Source organism: Pseudorca crassidens, chromosome 4 (genome assembly GCF_039906515.1).
Source record: "Pseudorca crassidens isolate mPseCra1 chromosome 4, mPseCra1.hap1, whole genome shotgun sequence".
NCBI lineage: Eukaryota > Metazoa > Chordata > Mammalia > Artiodactyla > Delphinidae > Pseudorca > Pseudorca crassidens.
The window spans coordinates 33,105,482-33,127,006 of record NC_090299.1 but is presented as its reverse complement, the minus strand read 5'-3'; the positions used below and the strand labels follow the sequence as shown (position 1 = coordinate 33,127,006).

The 21,525-nt window shown below is 35.0% G+C and overlaps 1 protein-coding gene across 6 annotated transcripts in view; it reads left to right on the top strand.

Moving 5' to 3' along the window:
• Nucleotides 1-21,525, top strand: part of AIMP1 (aminoacyl tRNA synthetase complex interacting multifunctional protein 1) — a 168,287-nt gene that overhangs the window by 7,797 nt on the left and 138,965 nt on the right. For all 6 annotated transcript variants that reach the window (XM_067735398.1, XM_067735399.1, XM_067735402.1 and 3 more), the window contains exons 2-5: nucleotides 8,057-8,190; nucleotides 10,207-10,320; nucleotides 13,072-13,239; nucleotides 18,799-19,010. In XM_067735398.1, the coding sequence (XP_067591499.1) occupies nucleotides 8,057-8,190; nucleotides 10,207-10,320; nucleotides 13,072-13,239; nucleotides 18,799-19,010 (628 nt within the window). The remainder of the gene's footprint in view (nucleotides 1-8,056; nucleotides 8,191-10,206; nucleotides 10,321-13,071; nucleotides 13,240-18,798; nucleotides 19,011-21,525) is intronic.

The window sequence follows — 21,525 nt, the reverse complement described above, 5'->3', positions numbered from 1 at the left end:
CTGGGACAACACCACATTCGAATTATAGGGGTCGCAGAAGAAGAAGAGAAAAATAAAGGGTGTAATATTTGAAGAGATTATAGTTGAAAACTTCCCTAAGATGGGAAAGGAAATAGTCACCCAATTCCAGGAAGCACAGAGAGTCCCATACAGGATAAACCCTAGGAAAAACACACCAAGACACATATTAATCAAACTAAAAGAAATTAAATTCAAAGAAAAAATATTAAAAGCAGCAAGGGAAAAACAGAAAATAACATACAAAGGAATCCCTGTAAGGTTATCAGCTGATTTTTCAGCAGAAACTGCAGGCCAAAAGGGACTGGCAGGATGTACTTAAAGTGATGAAAGAGAAAAACCTACAACCAAGATTACCCTGCAAGGATCCCATTCACATTCGATGGAGAAGTCAAAAGCTTTTCAGACAAGCAAAAGCTAAGAGAATTCCGCACCGCAAACCAGCTTTACAACAAATGCTAAGAAACTTCTCTCAGTGAGAAACACAAGAAAAAGACCCACGAAAACAAACCCAAAACAATTAAGAAAATGGTAATAGGAGCATACATATCGATAATAACCTTGAATGTAAATGGATTAAATGCCCCAACCAAAAGACAAAGACTGGATGAATGGATACAAAAACAAGACCCATCTATATGCTGTCTACAAGAGACCCACTTCAGACCTAGGGACACATACAGACTGAAAGTGAGGGGATGGAAAAAGATATTCCATGCAAATGGAAATCAAAAGAAAGCTGGAGTAGCAATACTCATATCAGATAAAATAGACTTTAAAATAAACAATGTTACAAGAGACAAGGAAGGACACTACATAATGATCAAGGGATCAATCCAAGAAGATATAACAATTATATAAGCACCCAACATAGGAGCAGGTCAATACATAAGGCAACTGCTAACAGCTATAAAAGAGGAAATTGACAGTAACACAGTAATAGTGGGGGACGTTAACACCTCACTTACAGCAATGGACACAACATCCAAAATGAAAATAAGGAAACACAAGCTTTAAATGACACAATAGACCAGATAGATTTAATTGATATTTATAGAACATTCCAACCCAAAACAGCAGATAACACTTTTTTCTCAAGTGCACATGGAACATTCTCCAGGATAAATAACATCTTGGGTCACAAATCAAGCCACAGTAAATTTAAGAAAATTGAAATCATATCAAGCATCTTTTCTGACCACAATGCTATGAGATTAGAAATGAATTACAGGGCAAACAACATAAAAAACACAAACACATGGAGGCTAAACAATACATTACTAAATAACCAAGAGATCACTGAAGAAATTAAAGAGGAAATCAAAAAATACCTAGAGACAAATAACAATGAACCCATGACGATCCAAAACCTATGGATGCAGCAAAAGCAGTTCTAACGGAAGTTTATAGCTATACAAGTCTACCTCAAGAAACAAGAAATATCTCAAATAAACAATCTAACGTTACACCTAGAGGAACTAGAGAATGAAGAGCAAGCAAAACCCAAGGTTAGAAGAAGAAAAAAAATCATAAAGATCAGAGCAGAAATAAATGCAATAGAAACAAGGTAAAAAGTGGCAAAGATCAATAAAACTAAAAGCTGGTTGTTTGAGATAATAAAATTGATAAACCATTAGCCAGACTCATCAAGAAAAAGGAGAGGACTCAAATCAATAAAATTAGAAATGAAACAGGAGAAGTTACAACAGACACCGCAGAAATACAAAGCATCCTAAGAGACTACTACAAGCAACATTATGCCAATAAAATGGACAACCTGGAAGAAATGGACAAATTCTTAGAAAGGTGTAACCTTTCAAGACTGAACCAGGAAGTAATAGAAAATATGAACAGACCAATCACAAGTAATGAAATTGAAACTGTGATTAAAAATATTCCAACAAACAAAAGTCCAGGACCAGATGGCTTGACAGGTGAATTCTATCAAACATTTACAGAAGAGCTAACACCCATCCTTCTCAAACTCTTCCAAAAATTGCAGAGGAAGGAACACTCCCAAACTCATTCTATGAGGCCACCATCACCCTGATACCAAAACCAGACAAAGATACTACACAAAAATTATAGACCAATATCACTGATGAATATAGATGCAAAAATCCTCAACAAAATACTAACAAACAGAATCCAACAACACATTAAAAGGATCATACACCATGATCAAGTGGGATTTATCCCAGGGATGCAAGGATTCTTCATAATATGTAAATCAATCAATGTGATACACCATATTAACAAACTGAAGAATAAAAACCATATGATCATCTCAATAGATGCAGAAAAAGCTTTTTTTTTTTTTTAACATCTTTATTGGGGTATAATTGCTTTACAATGGTGTGTTAGTTTCTGCTTTATAACAAAGTGAATCAGTTATACATATACATATGTTCCCATATCTCTTCCCTCTTGCGTCTCCCTCCCTCCCACCCTCCCTATCCCACCCCTCCAGGCTGTCACAAAGCACCGAGCCAATATCCCTGTGCCATGCAGCTGCTTCCCACTAGCTATCTACCTTACTACGTTTGTTAGTGTGTATATGTCCATGACTCTCTCTCGCCCCGTCACAGCTCACCCTTCCCCCTCCCCATAACCTCAAGTCCGTTCTCTAGGAGGTCTGCGTCTTTATTCCTGCCTTACCCCTAGGTTCTTCATGACATTTTTTTTTCTTAAATTCCATATATATGTGTTAGCATACGGTATTTGTCTTTTTCTTTCTGACTTACTTCACTGTGTATGACAGACTCTAGGTCTATCCACCTCATTACAAATAGCTCAATTTCGTTTCTTTTTATGGCTGAGTAATATTCCATTGTATATATGTGCCACATCTTCTTTATCCATTCATCCGATGACGGGCACTTAGGTTGTTTCCATCTCTGGGCTATTGTAAATAGAGCTGCAATGAACATTTTGGTACATGACTCTTTTTGAATTTCGGTTTCTCAGGGTATATGCCCAGTAGTGGGATTGCTGGGTCATATGGTAGTTCTATTTGTAGTTTTTTAAGGAACCTCCATACTGTTCTCCATAGTGGCTGAACCAATTCACATTCCCACCAGCAGTGCAAGAGGGTTCGCTTTTCTCCACACTCTCTCCAGCATTTATTGTTTCTAGATTTTTTGATGATGGCCATTCTGACTGGTGTGAGATGATATCTCATTGTAGTTTTGATTTGTATTTCTCTAATGATTAATGATGTTGAGCATTCTTTCATGTGTTTGTTGGCAGTCTGTATATCTTCTTTGGAGAAATGTCTATTTAGGTCTTCTGCCCATTTTTGGATTGGGTTGTTTGTTTTTTTGTTATTGAGCTGCATGAGCTGCTTGTAAATTTTGGAGATTAATCCTTTGTCGGTTGCTTCATTTGCAAATATTTTCTCCCATTCTGAGGGTTGTCTTTTGGTCTTGATTATGGTTTCCTTTGCTGTGCAAAAGCTTTGAAGTTTCATTAGGTCCCATTTGTTTATTTTTGTTTTTATTTCCATTACTCTAGGAGGTGGGTCAGAAAGAATCTTGCTGTGATTTATGTCATAGAGTGTTCTGCCTATGTTTTCCTCTAAGAGTTTGATAGTTTCTGGCCTTATATTTAGGTCTTTAATCCATTTTGAGCTTATTTTTGTGTATGGTGTTAGGGAGTGATCTAATCTCATACTTTTACATGTACCTGTCCAGTTTTCCCAGCACCACTTATTGAAGAGGCTGTCCTTTCTCCACTGTACATTCCTGCCACCTTTATCAAAGAAAAGGTGTCCATATGTGCATGGGTTTATCTCTGGGCTTTCTATCCTGTTCCATTGATCTATCTTTCTGTTTTTGTGCCAGTACCATACCGTCTTGATAACTGTAGCTTTGTAGTATAGTCTGAAGTCAGGGAGCCTGATTCCTCCAGTTCCTTTTTTTGTTCTCAAGATTGCTTTGGCTGTTCGGGGTCTTTTGTGTTTCCATACAAATTGCGAAATTTTTTGTTCTAGTTCTGTGAAAAATGCCAGTGGTAGTTTGATAGGGATTGCATTGAATCTATAGATTGCTTTGGGTAGTAGAGTCATTTTCACAATGTTGATTCTTCCAATCCAAGAACATGGTATATGTCTCCATCTATTTGTATCATCTTTAATTTCTTTCATCAGTGTCTTATAATTTTCTGCATACAGGTCTTTTGTCTCCTTAGGTAGGTTTATTCCTCGATATTTTATTCTTTTTGTTGCAATGGTAAATGGGAGTGTTTTCTTGATTTCACTTTCAGATTTTTCATCATTAGTATATAGGAATGCCAGAGATTTCTGTGCATTAATTTTGTATCCTGCCACTTTACCAAATTCATTGATTAGCTCTAGTAGTTTTCTGGTAGCATCTTTAGGATTCTCTATGTATAGGATCATGTCATCTGCAAACAGTGACAGCTTTACTTCTTCTTTTCCGATTTGGATTCCTTTTATTTCCTTCTCTTCTCTGATTGCTGTGGCTAAAACTTCCAAAACTATGTTGAATAAGAGTGGTGAGAGTGGGCACCCTTGTCTTGTTCCTGATCTTAGTGGAAATGCTTTCAGTTTTTCACCATTGAGGATGATGTTTGCTGTGGACTTGTCGTATATGGCCTTTATTATGTTGAGGAAAGTTCCCTCTATGCCTACTTTCTGCAGGGTTTTTATCATAAATGGGTGTTGAATTTTGTCAAAAGCTTTCTCTGCATCTATTGAGATGATCATATGGTTTTTCTCCTTCAATTTGTTAATATGGTTTATCACATTGATAGATTTGCGTATATTGAAGAATCCTTGCATTCCTGGAATAAACCCCACTTGATCATGGTGTATGATCCTTTTAATGTGCTGTTGGATTCTGTTTGCTAGTATTTTGTTGAGGATTTTTGCATCTATGTTCATCAGTGATATTGGTCTGCAGAAAAAGCTTTTGACAAAATTCAACACCGATGTATAAAAACTCTCCAGAAGGTGGGCATAGAGGGAAGCTACCTCAACATAATAAAGGCCATATATGACAAACCCACAGCAAACATCATTCTCAATGGTGAAAAACTGAAAGCATTTCCTCTAAGATCAGGAACAAGACAAGGATGTCCACTCTCACCACTATTATTCAACATAGTCTTGGAAGTACTATCCACGGCAATCAGAGAAGAAAAAGAAATAAAAGTAATACAAACTGGAAGAGAAGAAGTAAAACTGTCACTGTTTGCAGATGACATGATACCATACATAGAGAATCCTAAGGATGCCACCAGAAAACTACTAGAGCTAATCAATGAATTTGGTAAAGTTGCAGGATACAAAATTAATGCACAGAAATCCCTTGCATTCCTATACACTAATGATGAAATATCTGAATGAGAAATTAAGGAAACACTCCCATTTACCATTGCAACAAAAAGAATAAAATACCTAGGAATAAACCTACCTAGGGAGACAAAAGACCTGTATGGAGAAAACTATAAGACACTGATGAAAGAAATTAAAGATGATACCAGCAGATGGAGAGATATACCATGTTCTTGGATTGGAAGAATCAATATTGTGAAAATGACTATACTACCCAAAGCAATCTACAGATTCAATGCTATCCCTATCAAATTACCAATGGCATTTTTTACGGAACTAGAACAAAAAATCTTAAAATTTGTATGGAGACACAAAAGACACCAAATAGCCAAAGCAGTCTTGGGGGAAAAAAACGGAGCTGGTGGAATCAGACTCCCTGACTTCAGACTATACTACAAAGCTACAGTAATGAAGACAATATGGTACTGGCACAAAAACAGAAACATAGTTCAATGGAGCAAGATAGAAAGCCTAGAGATAAACCCTCGCACCTATGGTCAACTAATCTATGACAGAGGAGGCAAGGATATACAATGGAGAAGAGACAGTCTCTTCAGTAAGTGGTGCTGGGAAAACTGGATAGCTACATGTAAAAGAATGAAATTAGAGCCCTCCCTAACGTCATACACAAAAATAAACTCAAAATGGATTCGAAACCTAAATGTAAGCCTGGACACTATAAAACTCTTAGAGGAAAACATAGGAAGAACACTCTTTGACACGAATCACAGCAAGATCTTTTTTGATCTACCTCCTAGAGTAATGGAAATAAAAACAAAAATAAACAAATGGGACCTAATGAAACTTCAAAGCTTTTGCACAGCAAAGGAAACCAATAAACAAGACGAAAAGACAACCCACAGAATGGGAGAAAATATTTGCAAACCAATCAATGGACAAAGGATTAATCTCCAAAATATATAAACAGCTCATGCAGCTCAATATTAAAGAAATAAACAGCCCAATCCAAAAATGGGCAGAAGACCTAAATAGGCATTTCTGTAAAGAAGACATACAGAGAGCCAAGAAGCACATGAAAAGCTGCTCACCATCACTAATTATTAGAGAAATACGAATCAAAACTACAGTGAGGTAATACCTCACACCAGTTAGAATGGGCATCATCAGAAAATGTACAAACAACAAATGCTGGAGAGGGTGTGGAGAAAATGGAACCCTCTTGCACTGTTGGTGGGAATGTAAATTGATACAGCCACTATGGAGAACAATATGGTGGTTCCTTAAAAAACTAAAAATGGTTGTGTAGGATCCTTCTCTATTCTGTCTTTTAAGACTTCATGGCTTACATGTGTGGATGTGTTTTCCACTAAGATTTCTCTGTTACTAACATTGTTTTCTCTAAGATTCTGGCTTTGCAGACATTTGAGGAGCAACAGGGTATTCTGTACTCACTTTTGGTAAAAATTGGCAGAATTTAAAAGGTTATATATTCATTTTCATTTTTGTAACTTTTTTCCTCTGCATTTTCTAAACTATTAAATAATAGTCGATGAGGAGTTTACTGTGACTTTTCCAGGTTAACCACCCACCCCCCATTTATATTTTCTTCATTACTAGCAACTTTATTTTTATAGGGTTTTTAAAATTGCTTCCATATCATAAATTGTCAACTTTAGCATAAAGTGTTTTGGGGTTGGTTTTCTTTTTATAAAAATAGTAAACATCTTAGAATGTTCTTTATATAGGATGGTTATTGCCTAATAATTTGAAATTTAAAGCAATCTTGTCCACTACTAGCCATTTTTTATCAAAAAATTTCACTGTTTATTGAGTGTGCATCATTTATTTAAAATTAGAATTATTTCAGCAATGCTTGTGGCATACTTTGGATTATAAATTGATGTTAAATTAGGGACAAAGAGCAGTTCATAGTATTGTTAATGATTAACCGTGTCTTTTCTGAGTGTGACTATTTGTCTTAACATTTGGCAGTTAGAACTTTAACGTGATGAATTAATCTCAGAATTTTGCTTATATATGCATCTTTCTGCTTACTGATATCTTGTTTTCTAATTTCTATGCATTATTATAAAGTTAAAATTCTAATTCAATTTTTTTTACAAAGGATACAGTATATATATACTGATAATTATTTCTGAGTAGGTATGTGTTTAATATTGGTGTTTTCCTATTTGTCGACCTTTTTCTTTTAATATTTGTCTTTTCTAGTTTACATGTTCTTCCTTACTTGTAAGTTTGTGCATAATTAAATAAACAGTAGAAATATCCAATATATGAAAGAAACATACAAAGAAGGAATTCAGCAATTGTCTTTACTTTGCAACTCAGGTGTGGTACTCAGTTATCCCTTAGTTAAGGTTGTTGTTAGTCTGTCCCTTAGTGTTCCTATCTTATGTCATAGTATTCTGTAGTATTTTAAAGCTTTTTTAAAAAACTTTCCAACCTAAAATATGATTAAATAGCATGTTTTCATGCTTTTAGGAAAAAATTGATTTTCTTTTCCAAACAGAATGAGGAATTAATCTATTAACATTTCTGCCTCTTGTTTGGTTTGTTGCTCTTCAGAGGAAGAGTATTTTTCTAACATCGTTCTGTTATGGTAGAAAATGTTTTTCGTCTCATACTGCTTGTTCATGGTGTCCTGTACAATAAATTTATTCATTCTACAGTATAATGTATCACTTCCATTTTTTCACTTAGGATTTTCTGCTGTTTCTTGGCAAAAATGGCAACCAGTGATGCCGTTCTCAAGAGACTGGAACAGAAGGGTGCCGAGGCAGATCAAATTATTGAATATCTTAAGCAGCAGGTTGCTCTTCTTAAGGAGAAAGCAAGTAAGGAAATTTGAAAATTTAAATTTTCTAGGGAGATAACTTAAAATGAATTCATATATTGACATAGCAAAAAAATATATATATGTTTACCACATATATTATTACTTCACAAACTTGATGATGAGTTCTATATTCCTTTAATATTACAATTATGAGTGAAATAATATAGGATTAAGATAAGCTAGAATTGGTGTATAGTGAATATGTGATATTTAGAGAAAACAACATTATTTTAAGACTGATAAAAGAAAATACTTAAAATAAGTTGGTATAGAATTAGAGATTAAAAATGAATAAAATTGAGTGGAGTCAAACATGAACTCAAATATCTCCTCTAACCTTGTATAGAAGAAAATGTATACTTTCACATTACTCTCTGCTAGGGTATTTTCTGAAATGATTTTTACATTTTTTCCAGTGCTTAAGTTTTACATGGAAATTGCTATGGTGCATACAAAAAATATCAAATCTGAATTTCTGCTTTTAAAATTTAGGTTGTTTTCTGTTTTGTTTGTTTAAGTATATTTTATTTCTCAATAGCCAATGTTAATGTTATGAAAATACCAGAATGTTTACCATCACTTATAGAAATAAATGCTTTTCTTTGCTACATAAAACTGAATGGCTTATAGAATTCTACATTCATTCTCTAAAAATTTTTCCCATTATCAATTTTTTTCTTAATTTTAAATACTGTTTTAATTATTTTTATAATGTTTTATAAACATTGTTATTGTTTTTCTTAAAATTTTAAAAGGATTTTTCTTATTTTTAAAAATTCTTAATATTTTCATTAGTAAGATGAAGAGATTAGAGATATATGTAATATAGAAGAGAATTAAAAAAGAAGTAATTTTTGAATAGTAGTAATAATAAAAATGTGTATTTCAGTAAGTAAATACTTAGGCAGGACTATACTGCCTGACATATGAGAGGGTCACATGCTACATGGTTCACATACATGATGTCACCAAAAATGCAACAGGTATAATACAGATTGATACAGTAGTGTGCCTTTGTATAGACAACTCAGATACCAAAAGCAGCTTTCAGTCATGTTGTTGATTTACTCAGAATGATGAATGATTCTTTATGTAAAGCTCTTGAACAAAACAAAGTACAGTCTACTCTTGATTTACGTGGTACTTGATTCCTAGAAAATTCAGAGTATAATGAAAATGTTTAAGAATGTTTATATATAAAAAGTAATTAGGATCTAGGCTCAAATAATTAACAGGATTTTCACTTATACAAATGTACAATGGGCCGCTGCAAAATCCTGCAGAATGTAAGACGGTTCTTCATTTTACTGGAATATCTAGCATATTTCAGGACATCTGGCATCCCTGACCCCTGCCTAACAAATGCCAGTAATGACTCCCATTATTTGTGACAACAAAAAATACTCCCACAGATTTTCAAAATCCCACCTAGCGAGCAGTAGCAACCCCACCAAGAATCACTGTTTTTCTTTTATATTTTTGTATACCTTATTGCTGACCTCGAATATTATGTGTTGAGCAAATCTTTGAAGTTATTTCATTCATTAAATGTTTGACCAGCTTAACTTTTGAGACATTAGGAGTAAAAGATTATTCAGTTCCTTTTACAAGGTAATCACTAAAAAAGAAGAAATGAGAAATTTTTTTATTGTTTGGTATCATTATTAGATCTTAGACTTTTTTAAAAGTTTAATATGTCTAATATTTGTCTCTCTTTCTTACAGTTAACCTGTTACTGACACTCTGAGCCAGGTTCATAAGAATGTTTATAAAAGCTAGGAAAATGATTGATAAACAAAACCTTTTATGTTGTTATTATTCCACAGATTTTTTCCCCGTTTTTCTCTCTCTTTTAAATATCATGTTATTTTAATAAATACTAAACTGATATAAAGAAACTGGCCAAACTTTTGGTTACTAGCTTTGTTTAAACTGGCTATGCTTTTTTTAAGTAGTATCCATAAGAAACCTTTTAGAAAACAGCTGTATCTTAACTGGTTGTTCTTGATCCCAGTTTTGCAGGCAACTTTGAGAGAAGAGAAGAAACTTCGAGTTGAAAATGCTAAATTGAAGAAAGAAATTGAAGAATTGAAACAAGAGCTAATTAAGGCAGAAATTCAAAATGGAGGTGATTAATTACAGAAATGATAGGTTGTTTTTATTCATAATAATAATTATTATATTGTTTATTAAGTTAGGTTTTATGCTTGGCTACTCACGCACTCATGCGTTTATCCTCTTATACTGAAGAGAAAATACAGACTTAGAAAATGCAAATAAATGATCTTGCCTAAGATCATGCAAAAAGTGTCAAAGCTGGAGTTCAGAAAGCTGTACTTCTAATCTCTGTACTGTGATCATCACTATTCCCTATTAAACTTGATCATCACTATTCCCTTGATCATCATCAACTATGTCACTATATAGTTGTTGAAAATAAGCCATAATAATATTTAGTTAACATTTACTAAGTTTGGCTTTATGCCAGGCACTATGTGCCAAGTGCTTCGTATACATTATATATTTTATCCTTAAAATTACATATATACAAATATCCTTGTTTTACACATTGAAGCTTAGAGATGTGTAGTCATTTGCCTGAAATCAAATACTTTTTTTTTTTTTTTTTGCGGTACGCGGGCTTCTCACTGTTGTGGCCTCTCCCGTTGCGGAGCACAGGCTCCGGACGCGCAGGCTCAGCGGCCATGGCTCATGGGCCCAGCCGCTCTGCGGCATGTGGGATCTTCCCAGACCAGGGCACGAACCTGTGTCCCCTGCATCGGCAGGCGGACTCTCAACCACTGCGCCACCAGGGAAGCCCTCAAATACTATTTTTAAGTTACCCAAGCCAGCATATAATTATCATTCCAACATTTATGTTGAAAAAGAAAATGAAAATTTTTATTGAATTATTTTAAAGGTTTCTAGATAAATTCACATTATTATAAAATGACATTAATAGTATGAATAGTTCTATTATAATTTCAAAGTACCACATGGAAAAACATTTGATTATATTGTAGAAAATCCTTCCTGGGTGAATTAAGGAGGCCCAGGTGTAGTGAAACCCTGTCTTACTACTCCCTTTTGACCTTTATTCTCTCACTAAGTTATTCTGAATGCTCTAGTATGCATTCTACCCTAGCTAAATAAAAGTAAGAGGAAAAAGCCAATAATGTATGCTTAAAACTATCAACTGGAGAGAATATTATTTTCACTTGAAAATAATTGATGTTTTCCAAGATTAGGAGATTTGGAATACATGTGCAGAATTAAATAAACCGGTAAAATATTAGCAGTGTAAAACTGCTTTTCATTTCTCCCAGTTCTAGAAGATCTCCCTGTAAACATTAAACTTTTAAGCTGTGATCTTAATAAAGCGCTGAAACAAACAGTTTGAATTAAAGTACTGAATTCTGTCTTGTTGAAACATAAAATAGGGGTAGATGGAGCTTCATATTACTAAAAGAAGCCTTGAAAGAACTTAAAAATACCTCTGAAAAGTGGTTTGAATATTGGCTGGAATATAAGCCACATCAAAATCCCTCACAAGATTATATTCTTCCATGTTCACTAGGCAGTGAGTATGTTTTTAACATTGCTGGAGCAATTTTCTTTACTTCTTTAAAATGTTTTTTGAAACAGAATTATGGGCAAATAATGCTGCTATCTCTCCATTACTTCTGATGATTGTTACTAAAACATCTTTTCAGTTGATTGTTCAACTTAAGAGAAAACCTGAGTGAAAAACATGGCCATCTTGCCAAACCATGAGGGGATGTAATCTCTGGAGATAGACAACCTGGGTATAAATTCTTACTTCCCTTACTCACTATGTGTGTGATGGGCCAGTTTCTTAACTTCTGTATGGCTCGGCTTGATCATCTGTAAACGTGGATATGAATAAAACTTATTGCTTAGGGTATTTATGAGAATTACAAGAGTTAATTCAGATAAAGCATTTTGAAAAGTGTCTGGGACATAGTAAGTTTATAATAAATACTAGCTTACATTGTTGCCATCTAAAATTTTCTCAGTTTAATCATTAGTGATTGAAGGAGAATAATGCATTTATTCTTTTATGGTTAAAATAAACTTAATTTCTTGGTAGCCTTTCTACAGTCTCAGATAGTAGAGACTTGATAATCATACACACTGAATTTCCTTTTTAAGAAGAGTTCATGTTCTACCATATGACCCAGCAGTTCCACTCCTAGTTATATATCCAAAAAACCAAAAACACTAATTCAAAAAGATACATGCACCCCAATGTTCATAGCAGCATTGTTTACGATTGCCAAGATATGGAAGCAACTTAAATGTCCATCAACAGATGAATGGATAAAGAAGATGTAGTATATACATACAAACACAGTGGAGTACTGCTCAGCTATAAAAAAGCATGAAATTTTGCCATTTGCAGCAACATGTGTGGACTCAGAGGGTATTATGCTGAGTGAAATAAGTCAGACAGAAAAAGGCAAATACTGTATCACTTATAGGAGGAATCTAAAAATTATAACAACCTAGTGAATATAATAAAAAAGAAGCTGACACAGATTTAGAAAACAAACCAGTGGTTACCACTCAGGAGAGGGGAAGGGGGAGGGGCAATATAGGAGTTGGGGATTAAGAGGTACAAACTATTGTTTGTACAAGGATATATTGTACATTATGGGGAATATAAGCAATATTTTATAATAACTATAAATGGAGTATAACGTTTAATAATTATGAATCACTATATTGTACACCTGTAACATAATATTGTACAACTATATTTCAATTAAAAAAAATAAAGAGTTCATATTTGTTATTCACAGTTTTCCATTTGTTTGTTGTTTAATATAAACGACATTATTTTCATTTTCTCTCTCAGTAAAACAGATACCATTCCCATCTGGTATTCCACTGCAAGCTGATTCTGCGGTTTCTGAAAATGTGATACAGTCTATACCAATAACAGCCATATCTTCTGGTGCCAAAGAGCAGATAAAAGGAGGAGGAGGAGAAGAAGAAAAGATGAAAGAGAAAATTGAAAAGAAAGGTATTTTTGAACAGTTGAAGTTATTTGGCACTTGACTCGTTTATCACATGTCAGCATTTTTGATAATAATGGTGTCAAGAAGAAAGTTCAGACTTTTATGAACTAAAGTTAGGAACAATAGGATAATGGAACCTGGGTTCTAAAGGATGACAGGATAAGAGTGTGGCATTTGAGGTAGAGGGACCAGCATAACTAAAAAAAAGGAGAGATTAAGTATAGAGGCCCATGTGTAGTTTGGTATGACTGAATTTAGGTGTATATATAGGGGATAGTTTCAGAGAAATCACAGGTAGAAAGTTAGCTTAGAACCAGTTGTGAAGATAGGAAAGGGATATTCCAGTCAAACCAGAATTTCTGAACTAGCATGGGGGTGTTGAAGTTTTAGGAACCCATTAAGATCTGAAGTGCAAAGTATATCACAGTCCACTTAGGCAACTAGAGTAGAAATCTTAGAGTCAAGCTTAACTTGTCCCTGTCCCTCAATTTCATATTTAATTGGCTACCAAAACCTATACAAGCATACCTCAGAGATATTGCAGGTTCAGTTCCAGGCCACTGCAATAAAGCAAATATCACAAGAAAGCAAGTCACAAGAATTTTTTGGTTTCCTAGTACATATGAAAGTTATGTTTATACTATACTGTAGTCTGTTAAATGTTCAATAGCAGTGTGTCTAAAAAAAATAGTGTATATAACTTAGTTAAAAATACTTTATTGCTAACACATGCTAACCATCATCTGAACCTTCAGCAAGTCATCATCTTTTTGCTTGGGGAGAGTCTTTTCTCAATGTTGAGGGCTGCTAACTGATCAGGCTCATGATTTCTGAAGGGTGGGGGCCTGTGGCAGTTTCTTAAAATAAGACAACAGTGAAGTTTGCTGTACTGATTGAATTTTTCTCTCACAAACTATTTCTCTGTAGCACACATGCTGTTTGATAGCATTTTACCCACAGTAGAATTTCTTTCCAAATTGGAGTCAGTCTTCTCAAACCTTGCCATTGCTTTATCAACTAAGTTTATGTAATATTCTAAATCCTTTGTTATCCTCAACAGTCTTCACAGCATCTTCACCAGGAGTTGATTTCATATCAAGAAACCACTTTCTTTTCTCATCCATTAGAAGCAACTCCTTATCCATTAAAATTTTATCATGAGATTGCAGCAATTTAGTCACATCTTCAAGCTCCACTTCTAATTCTCTTTCTATTTCCACCACATCTGCAGTTCCTTCCTCCACTGAAATCTTGAACCCCACAAGTTATATATGAGGATTAGAATCAGCTTCTTCCAGACTCCTGTTACTGTTGATATTTGACCTCTTTCCATGAATCACAAATATTCTTAATGGCATCTAGAATGGTGAGTCCTTTCCAGAAGGTTTTCAATTTAGTTTGCTTAAATCCATCAGAGGAATCACTATGTATGGCAGCTATAGCTTTAAAAAATATATTTCTTAAAGAATAAGACTTGCAAGTCAAACTTCTTGATCCATGGGCTATGGGCTATCCATATAGCATGGATGTTGTGTTAACAGGTGTGAAAACAACCTTAATCTCATTGTACATCTTTATGAGAGCTCTTGGGTGACCAGGTGCATTGTCAGTGAGCAGTAACATCTTGCAAGGAATCATTCTTGTGAGCTGAAAGTCACAACAGTGGGCTTAAAATATTTTGTAAACCATGTTGTAAACAGACACACTGTCATCCAGGCTTTGTTGTTCCATTTATAGAGCACAAACAGAATAGATTTAGCATCATTCTTAAAGGCCCTAGGATTTTCAGAATGGTAAGTGAGCATTGGCTTCAACTTCAAGTCACCAGCTACATTGGCCCCTAACAAGGGAGTCAGCTTGTCCTTTGAAGCCAGGCATTGACTTCTCCTCTCTTGCTGTGAAAGTCCTAGATGGCATCTTCCTACAAATAGAAGGCTGTTTCATCTGCATTGAAAATTTGTTGTCTAGTGTGGCCACTTCATTAATTATCTTAGCTAGATCTTCTGGATAACTTGCTGTAGCTTCTACATCAGCACTTGCTGCTTCACCTTGAATTTTTATGTTATGGAGATAACTTCTCTCCTTAAAGCTGATGAACTAAGCACTGCTAGCTTTAAACTTTTCTTTTTGCAGATTTCTCATCTCTCTCAGCCTTTACAGAATTGAAGAGAGGGCTTTGCTCTGGGTTAGGCTTTGGCTTAAGGGAATGTTATGGCTGGTGTGCTCTTCTATCCAGGCCACTAAAACTTCTCCGTATTAACAATAAGGCTGTTTTGCTTTCTTATCATTCATGTCTTCACTGGAGTAGCACTTTTAGTTTTCTTCAACTTCTTTGCATTCACAACTTGGCTGTTTGGCAGAAGAGATCCAGCTTTGGGCCTATCTTGGGTTTTGACATGCCTTCCTCACTAAGCTTACTCATTTCTATCTTTTGAACGTGAAGAATGTGTGACTATTCCTTTCACTTGTACACTTAGAGACCATTGTAGGGTAATTAATTGGCTTAATTTCAATATTGTGTTTCAGGGAGTAGGGAGGCCCGAGGAGAGGGAGAGAGACGGGTTGGCTTGTTGGTGGACAGTCAGAACACACACAACATTTATTAAGTTCAGCATTTTATATGGACATGGCTTGTGGTACCCCCAAACAATTACAGTAGTGACATCAAAGATCACAGCCACAGATCACCATAACAAATATAGTAATAAGGAAAAAGTTTGAAATACTGTGAGGATTACCAAAATGTGACACAAAGACACGAAGTGAGCAAATACTGTTGGAAGAATGGGGCCAAGAGACGCTTGATGCAGGGTTGCCACAAACCTTCAATTTGTAAATAATGCAGTATCTGCAAAGTGCAGTAAAGGGAAGCACAATAAAATCAGGTATGCCTGTAATTCCTACCACCACAACGTATCTGGAGCGCAGCTCTGTTCCTCCGTTTTGTTAGGTGCTACCAGGTAGTTCAGGTTCTCATGATCTCATCTAAATTAATGTTCAAGCCTCATTTTTTCTAGTCTGTCCTTCCATTGCTGCTAAAGCTATTTTTCTAATCATAAATCTGACTCCTTTTTTTATTTAACTTTCCTTTATTCCTTTCTGGACTTCATTTCCCCAGGTATGTCTAAAAATGTGCTTTTATAATTCATTATACATGCCTCTCATAGTATTTAAACTTAGTTAAAATTTTTTTGGAAAATATAAAATGGCTCAGGGATCTGTGAGCTAACCTAAGCCGTTTTAGCACTTCTGAGTTCTTTTAGTAAGCATCAATAGCCTCTGTTAGAAGTAGTTAGTGGCTGTACATCCTCTCCTACATAACTTCACCACTAGGTGGTATGGTTACAAAGAAAGCAGTTCAGACTAATTCTTTCACTTTATGAATTTTATTAAGTAGGCACAGAACAGTCATGCAGCCTGTTCTTATAAGTTTGGTGAAGTCCATCCTCAAAGAGGATGCGTTACAGTGGCTGCAGGGTCAGCCAACCTTCTAGTCAAATGAGACAACAAAGTCTTCCTTTGGAGGAGGAGGGAGCACACAAAACCAAATGGAGATCTAGGTCTAGAATGCCTCTGTTCAATAGAACTTCCTGTTCTGTATAGCTGCATTATCCAACACAGTAGACAATAACCACATGCAGCTATTTGAAATGTGTCTAGTATGACTAAAGAACTGAATTTTTAATTATTTTAAATTTAAATGTTAATAGCTCTGTAGGGTTGGCAACTACTATATTGGACAGTGCTGGATTAGAAGCCTGTTCCATTGGTGTTTGGCTGCTAAGATTGCCAGATTCCAAAATTCTGCTCACACAAGGGTTGTGGCACCCATACAGTCTTTCTATACTGCCACTTATAAGCATCACTCATTTGTTAATGAAACATTTCTAAAATCCCTTAAGATGACTAACAAAGTTCTTGGTATAGATTTTGATATTTGCAATCACCTCTGGAATGTGGATTCCTGATAAAGGTATTTCAAATGCCTAGAGAGTAAAGTTTAAAAATGTATATGAAAATAGCTATATTATGCTGTTATAGTAGTATGTATGTAGTATTTTAAAATAAATGTATAGTTTATCACTCAAAGATAACTACTGTTAAGATTTTTGTAGTAATTTTATATATATATTTCTATATCATTTGGGCTTTTACTCTTTAAAAAAATCTTTGCTAATATGTTACATGGAAAATAGTATTTTTTAAAAATTTGCTAATGAAAGTAAAAATTGTCCATTATTTTAAACTAGCTCTACCTTCTTTTTTATAGACTATCTTTGTGTAAATTGTGAATGCTTTTTACACAAAATCATCTATTCCTACTCCAGGCAGAATTATTCTTCTCTGTGCTTCTATATTTCTTTGTGTATGTAATATTTATCACATGTTCACTGTATACATCTGTCTTTCTTAAAAGAGATTTTTAGTGCTTAGCTAGCATGTGCCACTCATCTTACTTTTTTCAGTGCCGTAGATCTGAGTAAATATTTGTTCAAAGATAAAACAAAGAAATAGTTAAGAAACAATGTTTTCGGGCTTCCCTGGTGGCGCAGTGGTTGAGAGTCCGCCTGCCGATGCAGGGGACATGGGTTTGTGACCCGGTCCAGGAAGATCCCACATGCCGCAGAGCGGCTGGGCCCGTGAGCCATGGCCGCTGAGCCTGCGCGTCCGGAGCCTGTGCTCCGCAACGGGAAAGGCCACAACAGTGAGAGGCCCGTACTACAAAAAACAAACAAACAAAAAACAAACAAAACAGTGTTTCAAGCCATAATAACTTATCTCTTAAGATTGGGAGGTAAATAAGTTTTTGTTTTGTTTTACATTTTTTTTCTGCCAGAGAGGCTAAATGTAAACTTTAGGAATATGAACTCTATACAGGTTGCATTTTGACTCAATGGCTAAAGTAATCTTATGCTAATAAGAGTTATATTATCAGCATATAAATAAAAGTAGAATTTTATAAACATAATCAGAATAAAATGTGACTCTCTAGAGTCACAGTAAATCTTAAATCTTAAAGGATTTTCTACACTTCTGTTTCAGGGAAAGGCAAATTTTCTCTTTAAAAGGTTATTTGCTGGCCATAAAGTCTCTGTTACAACTACTACACTCTGCCGTAGTACCAAAGTATCCATAGACAACATGTAAATTAATGAACATGATTTTGTTCTAATAAAACTTTTTGACAGGTAGTGGGCTGGATTTGCCCTTGAGCTATAGATTACCAACATCTACTCTGTGTCTTTAACTAGAGATATAGACAGTTAATTCAACAGAGAAATTGCTTAAAAAGGGTTCAAATATTGTGACATGAGTAATTCTTTCCTTTGTTATTTAAATGAAGATAGGAGATAAACACTCATTTTTTTTTTTTCTTTTAAGCTCAACAGCATCAATGCTATAGAGATTTTCATAGTGTTTTTTTTGTTCGTTTGGTTTTTTGGGTTTTTTTTTTCGGTACACGGTACCTCATCGGCAGGCGGACTCTCAACCACTGCGCCACCGGGGAAGCCCTCATAGTGTATTTTTACTTCTGATGTTTATCCATTTATAAATATTTTTAGGAGAGAAAAAGGAGAAAAAACAACAACCAGCAGGAGGAAGTGCTGACTCTAAGCCTATTGATGTATCCCGTCTGGATCTTCGAATTGGTTGTATCATCACTGCCAGAAAACACCCTGATGCAGATTCTTTGTATGTAGAAGAGGTAGATGTTGGAGAAACAGCCTTAAGAACAGTTGTCAGTGGCCTGGTGAATCATGTTCCTCTTGAACAGGTAATCTGTATAGCTAAAATTATTTCTACATATACATTTCACCTTCATTCCCTCTTTCTTAATGTTTTTTCATTTAATTTTTGTATCATACTGCACAACATGAGCCGGTATTGATTAATTCAGTTGATTGGTTTGAATGTAATGAATTCCACCAAAAAGTGCATAAAACTAGCAAAAACTTGCAAAACATCTGTAAATTACGATCAAATTCAGGAACATAGAAAGAAGAAATGATATGGGTTTTTTTTCTCAATTTTTAAAAATGTTTTTAGTTTGGTATTTAACAACATTGTTCCATCATGGAATTTTATTCCTTGATTTTTAAAATCATTGTTATATAATTCAGAAAGTACCAATCTAAAATTAAGAAAGCAAGTTTTATTTCTTTATAACTCAAGAAATATTTTCATACCTGAAGACGAAAGAGGAGAGGGGATCATGAAGATTGAACTTGCAATTTTTAATGGTATTCCTTTATTCATTAAAAATTTGATGTTTTGGGGCTTCCCTGGTGGCACAGTGGTTGAGAGTCCGCCTGCCGATGCAGGGGACACAGGTTCGTGCCCCAGTCTGGGAAGATCCCACATGCTGCGGAGCGGCTGGGCCCGTGAGCCATGGCCGCTGAGCCTGCGTGTCTGGAGCCTGTGCTCCGCAACGGGAGAGGCCACAACAGTGAGAGGCCTGCGTACCGCAAAAAGAAATTGATGTTTTGTATTTTATTATTTAGATATTTAAATGTATCTATATTTCCAATGACCATGGAATGAATCAAAGACAGTAATAGTTTTCAATTTGCTCTTTCTAGACATCTTCTGTAGTAATTTGCATCATTTACCTATCTCCTCTGCCCCATAGGGCTTGAGATATTGCAAAGACCATAGACTTCAACATTAAAATAGTTCTGCCTCTCAGTCCTTTGCCAACTTTGTTGCTTATTGGCTTTGTGAACTTGCATAAATTCCTACATTTATTCATTCCTATTTCTAGATGCTAATATTTATTGAGCACCTATACTGTGCCAGGAACTATTCTAAGCAAGTGAATTAAAATAGAAAGATAGATAGATAGATAGATAGATAGATAGATAGATAGATAGATAGATTTGCTTAAAAAAACAAAAAGCCCTGCCTTTGTGAAACTTATATCCCTATGAGGGAGTCAGAAAATCATAATATATAGTGTGTTAAATGGTGATAAATATCAGGAGAAAAATGAAGTAGGGAAAGAATCTAGGAAGTATTGAGACTAGGAAGATATTGTCATTTATATAAAGTGGCCATGGAAGACCAAAGAAAGTGATATTTAAGTAAAGGTCTAAGAAAATGAAGAAAGCAAGTCATTCTGTCTGGTGGGAGAGCATTTTCAGGCAGCCCTGAGTCAGAAGTATTCCTGGGATGTTCAAAGAACAGCAGGAGGCCAGTGTCACTGTAGCAGACTAAATAAGGGGAAATGTCATGGGAGATGAAATCAGAGATGAAGATGCCAAATGATATAGGGTATTAGAGATCATTGTAAAAACGTGGGCTTTTATTCTGAGTGAGATGAAAGCCATTGGAGGATTTTTGAGCTAAGGGGTAATATGCTCTGTGTCACATATTAGTAGTATCATCCGGTTGCTTTGTGGAGGGGAGAAAGATGGAATTAAGGAGATCAGTGAAGAAATTTCTCTTATCTGTGAAAAAAAGATAGACTTGGCACATGTGTGTGCTTTTTCTTTTTAACATCCGTTTTGTATAGGACCAGGGCTCCTTTATAACTACTTATGAAGTTAGGTTCATAAGGAGCCCTGGAGAAAAGAACCAACTGATCTTGAGCCAGCTCAAATTGGAAAAACTCCTCCTCCTTGGGGCTTCAACGTTTTTGTTCTCATAAGTTACAGACTTTTTCTTCTCTTCCAGAAGCTATCATTCACAGCCATAAGCAAAGCTATTTATGTACACATCTGTATCTAACCCAACAAGTCAGTACTAGTAAGCAGTCTATAAAGTAATAGCACTTAGCTCCCCAAAACTGCATACCAAATTTTGTGCATTTGTTTATTTTTCTAAGGTAAAGGTCCACAGCTCTCATCTGATTCTTAACAGATTGCATCTAGCTAACCCTGTTGTTTTTCTTATACATATTTACTATAACTTTTCTTTTGAAGTTCCCATATATGTGGCATTTTACAGTTATTTGTTTGAAGACAATAAGAATTCATGAAGACCTCCAAAATGGGGGCCTTTTAAATTTGAGCCTTAGGCTAATTTTTTTTAATCATAGAATTTGGTAGTAAATTTGAAGTTTACAGAAATTTTTATGTACTTCTTTAACAAATTATAGAAATAGCCATAATTGTTCATTGTAGTGTGCACAATGCTTGAATTGTTAAATGATCAGTATTTTTTAACTTAGGAAATGAACCTTGCATAGTATTGGAAATGATCAAACATATAGGAGAAAAAATGTGCATTTATTTTAGTGCTAATGATAAGCTAAATACTTATTTACATGTTGTGATTTAATCCTTGTGACA